The sequence below is a fragment of the Syngnathoides biaculeatus genome, chromosome 20, assembly GCF_019802595.1.
Source record: "Syngnathoides biaculeatus isolate LvHL_M chromosome 20, ASM1980259v1, whole genome shotgun sequence".
NCBI classification, from domain to species: domain Eukaryota; kingdom Metazoa; phylum Chordata; class Actinopteri; order Syngnathiformes; family Syngnathidae; genus Syngnathoides; species Syngnathoides biaculeatus.
In genome coordinates, this window is record NC_084659.1 from 10962721 (window position 1) to 10977380 (window position 14660).

General features: G+C 41.4%; 3 protein-coding genes across 12 annotated transcripts in view; all 3 read right to left on the reverse strand.

The window, feature by feature from the left end:
• Positions 1 to 100: 100 nt before the first annotated feature.
• Positions 101 to 8303, reverse strand: il17ra1a (interleukin 17 receptor A1a). Its single transcript, XM_061806632.1, has 11 exons — positions 8060 to 8303; positions 7644 to 7668; positions 7391 to 7540; positions 5705 to 5826; positions 5439 to 5565; positions 4599 to 4646; positions 4368 to 4516; positions 4015 to 4089; positions 3866 to 3935; positions 2164 to 2277; positions 101 to 2093 (listed from the first exon to the last, which is right to left on the reverse strand). Exons 1-11 carry the CDS (start codon positions 8153 to 8155, stop codon positions 721 to 723), a joined length of 2349 nt encoding a protein of 782 aa, XP_061662616.1. The 5' UTR covers positions 8156 to 8303; the 3' UTR covers positions 101 to 720.
• A 1242-nt stretch (positions 8304 to 9545) lies between these two features.
• rergla (RERG/RAS-like a) lies at positions 9546 to 14476 on the reverse strand. Of its 2 annotated transcripts, none has more exons than XM_061807815.1 (6): positions 13195 to 13706; positions 12976 to 13032; positions 11813 to 11886; positions 11581 to 11729; positions 10625 to 10932; positions 9546 to 9690 (listed from the first exon to the last, which is right to left on the reverse strand). In XM_061807815.1, exons 1-5 carry the CDS (start codon positions 13244 to 13246, stop codon positions 10653 to 10655), a joined length of 612 nt encoding a protein of 203 aa, XP_061663799.1. In that variant the 5' UTR covers positions 13247 to 13706; the 3' UTR covers positions 9546 to 9690; positions 10625 to 10652. The 2 variants fall into 2 exon arrangements, with proteins under 2 accessions (XP_061663799.1, XP_061663800.1); XM_061807816.1 differs by lacking the exon at positions 9546 to 9690 and adding an exon at positions 14454 to 14476 and having other exon boundaries at positions 10443 to 10932; positions 13195 to 13252.
• The window catches only part of arhgef39 (Rho guanine nucleotide exchange factor (GEF) 39), a 102600-nt gene continuing 102326 nt past the window's right edge, over positions 14387 to 14660 (reverse strand). For all 9 annotated transcript variants that reach the window (XM_061807813.1, XM_061807812.1, XM_061807807.1 and 6 more), the window contains one exon: positions 14387 to 14523. In XM_061807813.1, coding sequence (XP_061663797.1) covers positions 14487 to 14523 — 37 coding nt within the window. In that variant the 3' untranslated portion in view covers positions 14387 to 14486. The remainder of the gene's footprint in view (positions 14524 to 14660) is intronic.

Genomic DNA, 14660 nt, shown 5'->3' on the forward strand with positions numbered 1-14660 from the left:
TACTACCTACACGTGGTAAACGTTGTGTGATGTATATCTGTACCACTATAATCCAATCTATTGGATGTACCGTAGATGTTAAGACGACAGTATTGTGTGATCAAGGTCCAATAAATCCACTTTTATTGAAAAAAAAAAAGTGTCTGACTTGTTTGTAGGTTAAAATGACAGAACATATTTTAAAAAGTACAAAAAAATAATGATATACTGCAAATTTTTGTAAAAAAAAAAAAAAAGACATTTCATCGTAAGTGGAACTTCAGAAAACTTAAAAGTGCATTTGATTCCAAAGACTGGAAGTGCAACAGGAATTGAAAAGTTAAAAAAAAAATGCTGTATTTTTATTTTCCTCCCAATAGCAAGATCAAGTTTATGCTTATCCACGCATGTAGTACAAATAAAAAAGCACAAAGTTAAAAAGGTAATTTGAGCACAAAACGGGCCTTGGCGAACCCTCCCAATCCGGTGGGAGGAAATGAGAAGATCAAGGTTTTCCAGATTCATGAGACCAGAAAAGGTGAATCGTCAGTTGAAATCACCCTCAAAATCCTTCTGGACAAAACTATCCTGATTTTGCAGAAGCATTTCTGGTCAGGGACATTTTGCCACTTTTCATACTCTCGACAGAAACCACATCAGGAGAGAAACAGATGGGCACGAGGATAAGACCCATCAGACCAGAAAAAAATATTTTCAGGTGTGGAATCACCCCAAATTTCTCTAGAGCTTAAACTCTGAGCTATCCAGAGTTTGCAGAAACAGTTCCTCTTGTAGCCTTGCCAGAGCCACTAGCGGATCCTCCTTGTCGGGAGCTACAAGTGGGGATGGCATTTTGGAGATGTAGCCCAGATCAGATGCACTGTTCGAACCCTCTTCACTGGCCTCATTGTCAGGCACCGCCACAGGATGTCTGGTTTGGTTCTGAGGGGGATTCTCCATGCTTGGACGAGCTAACTCTCGTGAATTTGATTCCTTGGACTTCAGGACCGTGGACCCGCTTGGCCACGCGTCCTCATTCTCCTCTGGAACCTGACCTATCTGCCTCCTCTCAGCCGGTGGACAGTGCTGTCCTGACAAAACAGGATTAGCTAATAAAACAGATTGAGCACTCTTTTGTGGACAAGGGTGAGGCGGGACTGACTGTTGCTGGTGGTTGTACGCAGGGTCCATGAGAGGTAGAAGTTCGGCCACTGACAAGTGCTGGATATTTGGGTTCAGTTCTGGGTTTAAGACTTGAACTCTGCTTCCGTTCTCCCTTATTTCTGCCTCACAACTATAGACAGGAAGTCCGTTTCTGATGAGAGGAAGGCACTCTAAAACTGGTGAGGCCTGCCACTGGTCAATGAGCGGATCGGCCTCCATCAGGAGGTCTTCCTCGCTATGAATACATTCATTCTCAAACCAATCGGGGTTTTCTATCTGGTATGCCTGGAAGGTCTCAATGGCATTCTTGAGGGCTTTACCCGAGGGACAGTTGAAGTATTCGTCCCTGCCTATGCCCTCGATGTGGTTGACCAGACCCGGCTGGTATTTCTCTATGTCCAGGAGGCCGAAGTACAGCTCCTCAAAGTGCTTCATCAACGTGTATTTCACGGCAATGTCAAAAACTGACGGGACGTCCCGTTCGCTGCTGATGTCACTGAAGTAAGCCACCATGTACTTGCCATGCTTGCGCGCTTGGTGCAGGTCGGGAAGGAAGAGGTTCAGAAAGGGGGTGAGCATGTCGTCTGTAGGCGATAGAAGGTCTTCTTTCAGTATTACGCGTCGTTGGCCGCACATGGCTCGCCACTTGGCCTGAACGCCTCGTGAGCAGAGCACCAAGACCTTGTCGGTGGGATTCTTCAGCTGCTGCCGTTGCCACTCCAGCCAGCAGAGGCGGCCGATCATGCCCAGCGAAGTGGTGTCGAGCAGGTCTATGAGAACCTCGGCGCCGCATTTAGCCCGGAGAAATGCGCACAGCTTCAACACTACGTCCCTGTAGAGACGGTGGTCTTGGGAGTAGATTACAAGAACTTTCGGAGTTTGTTGAATTTGCTGCTGGTGTTGTTTTGGTTTCTCGTCTCCCGCTGCAGCCAAGGCACCACCGGTATTGCCTGAAGGTATTACAGATTAATGTGACTTCTGATCAGACGCAAGGGGGCAAATGGTATTAGTGGGACAAACCTGGCTTCCTGCACAGGATGTACATAAAAACGGCAAAAATCCCAGCACATAGGAGCACCATGCACACAATAACTGGTGTATATTGAGGAGCTTCTGGAGGATCAGTGGGCTTGGCTGTTAAAAATCAAATGAAATGTATTCATCATCTGCCCATTTCTTCTGTTAAAAGTAAGCCACGATACCCTGTTCTTGAAAATGATCTGGAAACAGAATACTGGACGGTGTCTTTCGTCGAACAGATTTTTGATGTAGTTTCTCAGTCTATTTTCCTCCATTTATGGAAGGTCAACTACGCAAGTCTTTTCATTTTTCTTTGGCCACACACTTAAACACGCTTCAAAAACAAAAGTGAACAGGATGAGACCGTAAACACGTATTAGTGAGTCCAAAGGTTCTCCGGTTTAAAGATTGATGATGACTTCCTTTTGCATCTGTATGGCAGTGGAAGTGAAATTCCGGTGGTTTGGATCAACAACGTATCCAATAGGTCATGAAATATGTACTGTATCTTGACAATGTAATGTTAACACTCTCTCATTTAATTGTGTTTTGAGAAGATTTTTTATTGACAATTACTGGTGTTTTCAGGCGTGCCGCCATTTTGGTGAGTCACATAACCTACATGCATGGATGTGACGAATGAGGTGCCGCACCAAAGGCTCAGTTACACAGGACACCATATTGGGCAGCGCTGATTTCTCGGATTTATCCTCATCTGATGAAGAAATAGCAGTATCGGTTGATTGGGAAGATGGAGGAATACTTCCATACACAGCTGTGAGCTGCTCGGCTGATCGGGAAGACTCAGGAATACTTCCATACACAGCCGTTTTGGCCGGGGAGCGAGGTCATGGCTGCCCCGAGTCCCGGAGCTGTGCCGCTCACGGCTGTGTACGGAAGTATTCCTCCATCTTCCCGGTCAACCGATACTGCTATTTCTTCATCAGATGAGGATAAATCCGAGAAAGCAGCGCTGGGCATAAATGTTGTGCCATGTAATCGAGCATTTGTTGCGGCATGGTACACATCACATCCGCGCACGTAAGTCATGTGACTCGCGAAAATGGCAGCGCTCATGAAAATTCGTAATTGTCGGCAAAATTCTTCTCAAAACGCTATTAAATGAGAGAGGATTGAACTGTTAATGCAAACCAGTGGATTTCCCCTTTAAGAATGTTCAAAAGCCAAATATTACAGCGTACTTGCAGGTTCAACGGAGCTACATAAAAGATTATTGAAGGCAAACAAAATGTGAGACTCTGTGACCAAAAGGCGTGGCAGATATGGACTCAATCTCCTACAATATTTTTAAAAAGTGCTATTTTTTTATGTGCTGCATTGAAAAGGTATGAAACAAAGTTACAAAGGCAAAGCACCTTAATCTTCCACCTGAAAGATGACTTTTAGGTAGCAGATACTACGATTGGACAACAATGCGGCATTTTGATCAATTTTAAAGGCCCCATTTAAATCAGATTTTTAAGGATGGAAAAAAAATGTAATTCAAGACACGTTTGATTATTTCCATTGTTCCTCGTGGAAAGCTGTGTTGTCAAAACAAGTTTTTAAGTCTAATTTTAGAGCTTTGTGATCATCTGTATAAAGCAATTTAAAGACATGTCTGATAGGACTTGACGGCAATGTTTATGCTAAAAATTCTATCCAAGACACATGCATTATGCTAGAGAGACATCTTCCAAACCTGGACAAATGTGCAGCGTTTTCTTGTGACGGGTGCAGTCTTGGCCACATTTTTGAAACATCGGCTTTATCTGAAAAGAAGATGAAAGTCGTTTACTCGTGTACACTCACTCGGTACTTGAATGAGAACAACACAGATCTTATCCTTACCGAGACGTCAAACTGGCAGCAAAATCTGGGCCATTTGTTGAGGCTGAACGTTACGTTCAGGCGTGTCCGGTTGACCTGCAGAAGAGTCACGGGCATTACATATTTCAAGTGGTAAGTAACGAAGGAAAGAGAAAAAAAAAATGAATGGGAAAGCCTTAAAATGTGTCTGTGACTTTTATCTGTGCAGTTTTCGCTATCATTATCAGCATAAATACATACTACAAATAGGACGCTTGAGTTTACAGTTTGAAAACCTGAATATTGTAGGTCAATTTCACCAGGATGAAATACGTCTGAGAGAGAGAGTGCAGAAAATGTAGTATTAAAAAAATAAAAAACAGCATTGAACTTACCCTGTATGCACGGTCAACGTGTTGGGTGGAGGCGCAGTTTACAATAACCACGTACTCGTCACATAGCGGGTCGGGACTGAAGCTGACTGACAAAGCCTCCCCTAGTTTGGCTGATGGAACCAGGCTGATATTGGACTTCCAAAGACTTCCTATAATACAGCAAAAATAAACAAACACCTCATTAGCTTAGGATACGCCCACTTTATCCCCCTCAAACGTAGCGTGACTCACCTCTCTCGATGCAATACTGGGTTATCGACATCTCTGTGTCTTGACAACCTGAATCAAAATGGAATAAAAGTCATGAAACACAACATGAATTGTCTTGCGTTGGCCAAAATAACCCGTGAACCAGAAAATACATTCCACTTATCACATATTGACACCAGCCGGTTTTGCAAAAGAGCCACTGCTCACCACTAATGCGGTGGGGATAATGGTTTTGCATTACCATAACTAATATTCGGCATGAATTCTTGAAGACAATGATTGCACGTAGTTTGTGTATAGCAGCCATGACACCGTAATTTCAGGCCTACACAGCGCACCTGGTTATAAGCCTCACCTAGTACATTTGTAAAGGAAACACCATTTGGTACATAGGTAGGCCACAGCCGTGTAAAAGCTGCAAGTACCCACATTGAAACACGAGATATTTACAAAGAAAGACGGTACACAGAGTTTAACGCTAGCGCCGGACTAATGCTAGCGCTAATGCCATGCTAACGACAACGCTAGCACCGCCGCGCTAACAGGGCCAGTTAAAAAAATAAAATCATATACACGGTCGTAACACTCTAGCGCAGCACTAACAGGGCCGGACCGGTAAAAGTCCTTTCCTCGGCACATACATTCCACCGGTCTCACTTACCTTTTCCGCTCGAGTGCCCCCTTATGGGCGTTAGAAAAAAATGCACAAATTAGCTGCATCACCGCATAAACCGCAGGGTTGAAAGCGTGTGAACAAAAGTCACGGCTTGTAGGCCGATAATTACGGCACATTTTTCCAACATCCCCCCCCCCCCCCCCCTTAAAGTCCATTGACTCGGGAAAGCTAAAGTTTGGACTCACCTGGAACAACAACATTCTCGCTGACGTCATAGTCACTGTGGCCCACTTCTGGCTTGGGGATATTGAAGACAGAAACCCAATACCCATGTTCAGGGTCCAACACCACCATATTTGCCGAGAACGACCACTGACAAAAAGAAATTTGAACGTTAGAAAAATAACGATTTAAAAACATCGAGGAAGTCACAAAGTCTAGATGCACCGTGGGATGCACCGCGTCGTCATTACAGACAACAACAAACCGTCAACTTATTTGAAAAGCCCACCTTGTCGTCATGTAGATTCCTCATCGGGAGTTTGTTTTTAAAGGCATATCTGACGCAGAGGTTCTCATTGGTGGCCATCTTCATAACATGGAGCTCGGTGGCTTTCAGGAAACTGATGCTGCCTGCGGAGACACAGCCGTCATCCTTTTAACATTTGAATCTGGATTGTTCAACTAATCAAATTTTGTGATTAACAAAGTGTGGAAGTAGTACTCGGGCTCACTACAGTGCAGTGGTTCTTGACCTTATTGGACATGTGAAAGTCCACCAGTTTCATCTTGAGTTCACAGAACCCTTCCTAATTTGCAAAATTCAAACATTTTAAATTCAAAATGGATGGAAAATAGTGATAAAAAATTGTTGTCTGTGTAGATTCTCGGTCATTAAAGTGATGCACAAAATGAATGGCACAACAAAAAAGAAAAAAAAAAAGTTGAATTCTGTTTTTTTTTTTTTTTTTTTTAGAAAAATAGTTATGTTAAGAAAAACATGTTATGACACAGCACACTTTCACTTCATTTCTTCAGTTCCATGGTAGATTGATGAGTACAACATTGATTTATGAATCTCACGACCCTTGAGCAATACTGACTTACTGCACCACGATGGTTGTCTTTATGAGTGCTTTTTAATGAATTAGTGGTATTTGTTTATTTATTTTTTTTTAAAGGAAAATCAGTAAAAAAACGTTTCCAACATTGAACGACTTCGGTATATTAGAGTAACCGTGATTTATGTTCATTAGGGTAAGGATGTTACATTACATTGGAGTAGTATTTGCACACGTACATTTGGTTAGGATCAGTACACCACATTGATTCAGGTCAGTACATTTTTATATACACCATTTCAAACATTTACATTACATGGAAGAAACCCTTGTTGTCCACCGCTGGATTTGAACCTACGACCTCAGATTCAAACGGCAATAGCCAAAATGAAGGGCACAAAGTCCTTCTGGGCGGGAGGTGGACCACAAGTTCTGGTTGGCTCAAATCCAGGACCCCGCATCATGGGGCTGGACTTGCTGTGAAAATGGAACACAGCAGTGCAGGCACTGCAACTGGGCTCTGTAGTGGTTCCCCTGCACAAAGCTGGCGAAAAGGGATCGCAACCCACACCTATGGTGCAGTCACCCCGAAAGTGTGTGCTGTCTCAAAGACCACAACGCAAGATCGGCAGCCTCCATCATCTGACACCAGACAAGCCACCGAGGAGCTGGGAAGCTTTGGACACGGACCAAAGTCGCCAGTTGCGAGAACTGCTCGACAGCCTCGCTGCCTTGTGAGCACCACATCGGTTTCAGAAGTGAGATTGTAGGACGACAACAACAATGGAAGAGTGTGCGCAATTTGGGGAATTGCATTCTTGCATTTCTGGGTTAAAAAAAAAAAAATACCATGTGTGTACAAAAGCGTTATTTGACAGTATTTTCGGTTAGAGGTAAAAGGTCAATTGTAGGATTAACGTTGCTGTGATTAAATTAATTAGGCCCTAATAAAAAAAAACTACAGTATAGTAAAACTAAAAAGAAGCCACATTGCTTTGCAATACTGAACCATATTAAAATACATGTATTTCGTTTCTTATGTCACACTAAATGCCAGGTTTTACAAAGGTCTACTACTGCTTGTTTGTATTTGTCTGGGTGTATCACACCGAATGAATTCTTCGGTTTGGACTCACCATCATCCCTGATGGTCCAGTTGGCGACCAGGACAGGCTGGAGAGCTCCCGCTTCATCCTGGACCGTCGTCACGGACACCGACAACCCCAGTGGCCCACTCGGCGTGTACTCCCTCACTTTCAGCATTTCGCTATCTATGAGGCAGTTACCTGCACAGACACACAAGTAGTCGCAACTATTTTAATTTGAGGATTCCAATGGAGCAATTTTTACGAATGAAATAAAGATAGTCATAGTGGGGGAGACACTCACTGAAACTGACGCTGCACCTCAAGCCCTGGGTTAAAAACAAACAAACAAACAAGAAATGACATTGTCAGATACTACGAGATAATACATAGCACAGAAGATAAATTACCAAACTGGCCAAGGCAATGAGCCACATGCTGCTTCACAAAGTCTAAAAAATCCTGACATTAATGTCGGATGAAGTGAAGCAGTCTCCTCTTGTAATTTATAACAGGTGCTCACAAAATGGCTTTCAGTGACAAAGTGTAAATAGTTACTTGCCTTTCGTGAGATTTCACCCCCCCCCCCCCGCCCAAGTATCTATACTTCATTAGCTGATTACTTTGGAGTTGGATATCAACGAAAACATCGTTATTAACACTAAATATAAACTTTAAACGGTCTCAGTGGAGTAAGCGTGAAGTTCGTGTGTGCCTCACCTGCTGCGAGCAGTTCAATGAAGCGGACGTCAAAGTAGTCAACGCGGACGACAGCGACACGCACATGAACGCCAAAAATCCCCCATAAAGCCTCATTTTTTTGAGATTATTACAATAGCATTGCTGCCAGCGAAGGAAGTAATACAATTTTATGCTGGCAAATGAAGCGTTTGGGGAAAAAAAGCGAAAGCAAGTACTGATTAATGAGCACAACTTCCGCCTTGCTGTTGATTATGCTTCCTTCAGGTCACCTGGGGATTTACAGTGACATATTTGGCGATCATTTTCATGACACCTGTCAGTTATACTTTTATTTTCCCCCCACTGCCACGTTTTTGTATAAAATTAGAAACTACAGATAATAAAATGCATTACTAGCTATCTAACTACTACGACTACCATGTATGACAATACATAGGTACGTATTTTTAGGGAAACTGTTTGATATTTTTCACAATTTGTTTTTTGGGATACAAGCCTTTTCCATAAAACTGCGAGATGTCCTCCAGAGATAAAATTCACTGATATATGAAAAAAAAAAATAAATAATGGCTCGTACATTTTCAGAGCGTTAGGGTTCCCACAATTTTCCTTGATTTAAGAGATTGGCACAAATTTTGTCACACCTGTAAAAAGGAATGAAATGAAATTTTTTTCAACAGTTTGGGGTCATCCGATTTACGGTTAAAAGAATAACATTTCGGAATTTATTGGTGTTAAATTTGACCCAAATAGTATATTATCCGATGAGGTGCATTGGAGAGTACTATCCAGCAGAGGGCACCTTAACTTCATTCTCAGCCATATCAGTGATTTTTTTTTTTTTTTTTTGGTTTGTTTGTTTTTGTTTCCATCCATCAAAATTGAATTCCACCCCCCCAAAAAAAAAGCTCTTGGCCTCATTCCGTCTTCCATCTCGAACCTATACAGAGTAACAAGGTTCTTCGAACTAATGTAGAGAAACAATAACGACATTCAAATGCCTTTGCCCCTTTTGTTGAAATGGACGAAGATGCAAGGAAATCATTTAGTCTGCAAACCGTTGCTGTGTCAAGGTTGGGGCCTGCAGCTGTTACATAATTCTCATCTTAACATGGCTTGCGATTGAAATAACATTCAATTGGGTCCTTGAAGACATCGCGGCCATCTTATCTGATTGTTTTGAGTAGGCTACTGTATAAATAAACTTCACCCTGCCTCCCGTTTGGTCTAAAAACCTTAAATGGAAGTGTCTGGAACACTTTGCTTACGTTGTGCAGAACACTCACTTCTTTGACAAGGAGAACCCTGCCAAATGGTATACGCCTGAGGAAACTGGAAAGCTATCGTATTTATTCTGTAATATTCAACGATAAGTCGTTGCATGAAGCAGTGGTTCTCGAGGTTTTTACACAAAGTACACACTCATGACAAACGTTAAAATGCAGTTACATAAATAATGAACAGATCGAGGAAAATGTTTTGTTTACCCCCCAAAATATTCCAGATTATTGTCTGCAGCAAACAGCCGGAGCGATAACGGCGCCATTCCGACGCGAGTTGTGCTGAGAGGCCTCCCAACAGTGTTTAGTTCTCCCGGTCAACTAACACGGAGGCCTCCTTGCCGTCTTCTTACTTTGTGCAGCAGACACCTGTGCGGGGAAGGCATGAGAGGAATGCAGATTCCAAATGGAGATATGCTCGGGAGAGGGTCCACTTTTGGGTGATTGTTTACGGTTATACTTCCAGGGGCTCAGCGGAAAGAATTCCAAGCACGTTCAAATACTTTGTTACAGTCGTTGCTATAACTCTACCTGAATTTGTCAAAATAGGCGCATTACTTATTTCAAGATCCGTGGATGACAACTCAAAGTTTAAAAAAAAAAAGACATTTTGATCCTGGAAACTGATGGGCTAATCTCAACTAGCCCATCTATGGTGTTTCACATTATATGTTAGCATAATGCTAGTGGACTACATCGTTTAGATAAATTTTTAAACGCACGACGTTAAATTATCTTATGTTGTGAGTTGTGTTTGTAAATGTTGCTGCTTCAGGTGTTTAGTTTTTTGAAGCTTTGTAATTACTTTGACACTAAAATCAGTATGTTGATAGCGTTTTGTATTGCACTATACAGCTATGCTAATTTACGTTTAGCATGAAGCTAACCAACTTTTCTCGCAGTAGCTGAAATGAAATGCTTTGGTTGAAGATTTTGGTGTTCAAACATACGTTTCATTCAAGTTTTACGGTAAACTTCAACTGGGAAAGCCAAAAACCTTGACGTAAGTACGCTTTAACTCTTATTTGGAGAACCACCTTTTCCTCAAAATGATATTATACAATAGACCTGCATTTTTTTCAAAGCAAGAGAGAGTGACAACAGGCACTATGGAATTGTTTAAAAAGTATGTTTTAATAAGCTAAAAACCTATGAGAGAGGTAAAACTATGAAATATTTTTATATGGTCTCTCAATATTACAGATGTTCGCCAACTAGTGGGGTGTCCCAATTGTACGTACGTTCAAATTTTCATACATAGACATCATTGATAGTTGACTTGAGCAATAGATTCAAAAGATACCACTCCAAGGAGGTCTCGACCGACCGCCTCACACCGACTTCCTCCTCTTGCCAAAAACGTTGTTGATGAGTTTGGCCACAGACTTCGAACCGCTCGAGCGTCTCCTGCTCGCTTTCCCCTTTCCGCCGGCGCTCTGCACCGCCTTTGAGAATATGAGCGCCACCTCCTGGTGGTGCTCGGCCGCCGACAGCTCGTGGAACTGGCAGCGGAATTCGCCCGCCAGGCGCCGGCCTTCTTCGCAGCCCACCTCCCGCATGTGGCACAGGTCGCGCTTGTTGCCCACCACGAATATAAGCGACTCGGCATCCCTGATGTGATACAATAATATGAAATGAATATGAAATACAATATGTAATGTAGACCATATTGTAAAGGTTAAGGTGTGGGAGGAGTCTGGCCCACTTAGTCCTTTTCCATTACCAGCAGAACTGTATTATTTCTTCCATTAATGAATTTTTTTTCCTTCTCTCATTTTCAGCATTTACAAGTAATGTAATAATCAGGTGTGGTTGTTGCTTTTCAATTTAATTATAGGTTATATATAGAAAGACAAAAGAATTTGCATTTTATTTCATTTACATTTGAAACAAAGACTAACCAATTCATGATAAAAATGAAGCTACCACAATAGACTATAATACATAAGCATTTACTATATGTCATTTATTATTTATTTCTATGTTACTCAACATCATTTGGACAATTATTCATTGAAAAATTAAAAAAAACAACAAAATATTTTAAGAGAATAAAATGGGTTAGTCACCATATATTATTGTTGTCATTTATAAATTATATTTTGTTAATTTAAAATGAAATGAAAAAGTAATCTTTTTTTTTCCAAAAGTGGAATACTCCATTTTTGAATTATATTTTCTTACTCAAAAATACGTAACTGTTAAAAAGGGAACAAACACGTTGTCGAAGCCAGTTTTCGCTCAAAATGTGTTCAATACCGTTTGGCCGATCCCAAGCGGCGCTCCCTGATGTGCTTCACTAAGCTTCTGGCGGCAAGAAAGGATGAGCGGTCGCTAATATCGTAGACCACGATGAACCCGTCAGCCCAGTGAATTTGGTCGTTGAGAGTTAATTTAACCTGAAAGGACTGAGAAAGACGCGCGGTTTAGTCCCCCCTACCTTCCCATTTAAATAACAATGTTCGCCGTCCATTCCGTTCTGGGTTCCGACCTGAGAGGACGGCTCGTAGAGCTCCAGATTCATCTGCTTCCCGTCCATCGTCAGCCGCTTTCTGTAGATGCATTCTGTGAGAGGAAAAGTTTGCAAGTCAGTGATGCTCAAAGAGTGTGGTTCCGTCTACAGGTATGCAAAGGAATCACAGCTCAGTTGTATTTAACCTCTTAAGTTCAATACATTTTCATTCAATCTTGAATAATTATTTGCTTTTAAATAATCATTTGTGTGAAAAACCATTTTGTTGTACATTTCAATAAAAAAAAAACATAAATTTTTTGTTGCTGCTACTACTACTGTACTAGAAAAGCCCACTAGTCGAATTGTGTAATGTCAACTAGTCCACTTTGCCTCACTAGGAAAACTTACTTACATTCTTCATGCAAACATCCATTTTGTTAGCCACTTATCCTCACGAGGGTCACGGGACTGCGAGAGCCTATCCCAGCTGTCAACGGGCAGGAGGCGGGGTACACCCTGAACTGGTCACCAGCCAATCGCAGGGCACATCGAGACAAACAGCCGCACTCACAATCACACCTAGGGGCAATTTAGAGTGTCCAATTAATGTTGCATGTTTTTGGGGTGTGGGAGGAAACAAGAGTGCCCATAGAAAACCCACGCAGGCACAGGGAGAACATGCAAACTCCACACAGGTGGGTCCGGGATCGAACCCGGGACCTCAGAACGATGAGGCCAACGCTTTCCAGCTAATCCACCTTGCCGCCCTTACATTCTTTAATATTTTTATTTTTCTCCTCAGTTGCTTTGGAAATTTGACAAAAACACGTCATTTTTAGATTTACAGACTATAATAAAGGCAACGTTGATGGACAATTAAACCCCCTGTTTGGAAAAAGGTAAGCAGAGCTGCAGTGCCTTTAGTTGAGTGTTAGGTTACAGCATTCGCTCCTGATTGGGTGGGGATTTGTGTTTGACGTCATGTGCGCTGCATGCGTCACATCCACGGATCTGTGCAACGAACTGCCAAATGTGTGAAGTGCTGCACCCATGAGGGAAAATTATTTCACTAAATATATTTAGCTCTGTTACAATGTTTTGTAATAACAAATACAATTTAAAAAAATAACATAAAACTTGCATGCAGTAGAAACTTCATTCCAACTAGAAATGAGAAAGGTGCGACGCTTTTTATTTACCTGAAGCTGACGCATATTCTCCAATAAAGCGTTTAGTGAAGAACCGCACAATCAGGGCTGCGGAAAACAAAGAAAATGTTATTTCAGAGAAATATTTTATTCTAAGGGCTTCTCGGTCGCGACATAGCAAATTCATAATTCGGGTTACATTGGGCATCCGTTGTGAACCGAAGACTCCCTGAACTGTATTTCCAATGATCTGAAATGAGATCCTCTTACCTGACTTTCCGACTCCTTCACTTCCAAGCACGGCGATCTTGATTTCGTTCATGTTCTCCTCAAAAATAAAAACAAACAAAAAAAATCTCCAGGAATGAAAAGCATGCTTTATGAAACGATCAATGAAGAGGAATAGTTGAAGCCCGTCGGAGAGTGGAGTCGAGTGGGTGGAGGAAAAAGTGAGGCGGGGGGAAGGGGGCTACAGCTGAGCCCCAAATGGGGTCGTTGTCATGAAGCTTTCATATTTCACACACACAAAACAATTCATTGCTAATATACAATAATTACAATGTAAAGGATGGTTTCTTTTTGTGGATTATCTGTTGCCATGCAGAATTTGAATCTCCCCCCCATATCGCAGATGGGCAGAGACACCCATTTTTTAGTGGGGGTGGCGCTTCATTATTTCAAAATTTGCCCTGGCTGGCATTAAAGCCTTCAGCTCCAGAATAGTACATATTGTAGAAGTACTACGCTCGTATTGTGTTGCCAAGTCGACTCCAGGCACACCAGCTCTTGCATTTTGATGATTTCTAGCTTTCATTTAATGGTGATTATCTTCTTCTTCTTCAGGACGAGGTACAATTTCATGCAGCTATGACTTCAAAAGTAAGCAAGCAGAACACAAATGGGTCACATTAATACCAATTGCCTGGTTTTTTTTTCAAAAAAATTATGAAACCTATCCTGTTAATCACAGAAATACTTATTAATTTTGACAAAAGTAATGATTGGGCCCTATGTTGAAAATAAAAAAGGCACAACAATGTACTTTTTTTGCGTTTTATTTGGAAATGATTTCCATCCCTGGATGCGATTTGTGATCGGTTTTAAAATGTTAAAAGTATTAAAATTACAATCATATGAATCAACCCATTTTATAAACTCCCAAATTATATCAATATGTTATCTTCTGAAAAAAACAGATGTGCATATTTGCTTCTGTTAGTAAGGATAAAATAGAATACAAACACACACACACACACACACACACACACACACACACACATATACATATATATATATATATATATTTCTAAACAATATCATAATATATATGAATATAGTTTTGGATGTAAAAATGTGTCCATAACATGCAGAATGGAGTGCAACTAACCTGACTGTCAAAGCTTTGTTTTTTCCCCCAAAAAATAAAATAATGAAAAAAAAAAAAAACAGCTCTAAAGTGAGCCTAAAAGTCTGAAGCGAAACTCTCAGACTTCCACTGAAGGATCCGGGGTCATCACACACATACATACACATGCGGAATTCCGTCCAGATTTGGGAATCTCTCAGAGGATGATGCAGCTTGACGTCGACGCCTCGGAACTGTTGGATGCGATTCAATAGTATATTATAAGGCTTGCAAAATTGTTTCTGCGGCATAACATTTAAATGACAAAAATCATGTATCTACATTTCTCTGTAGTTTCATTTACTGTGGGTATAATAAAATTTCATTTTAC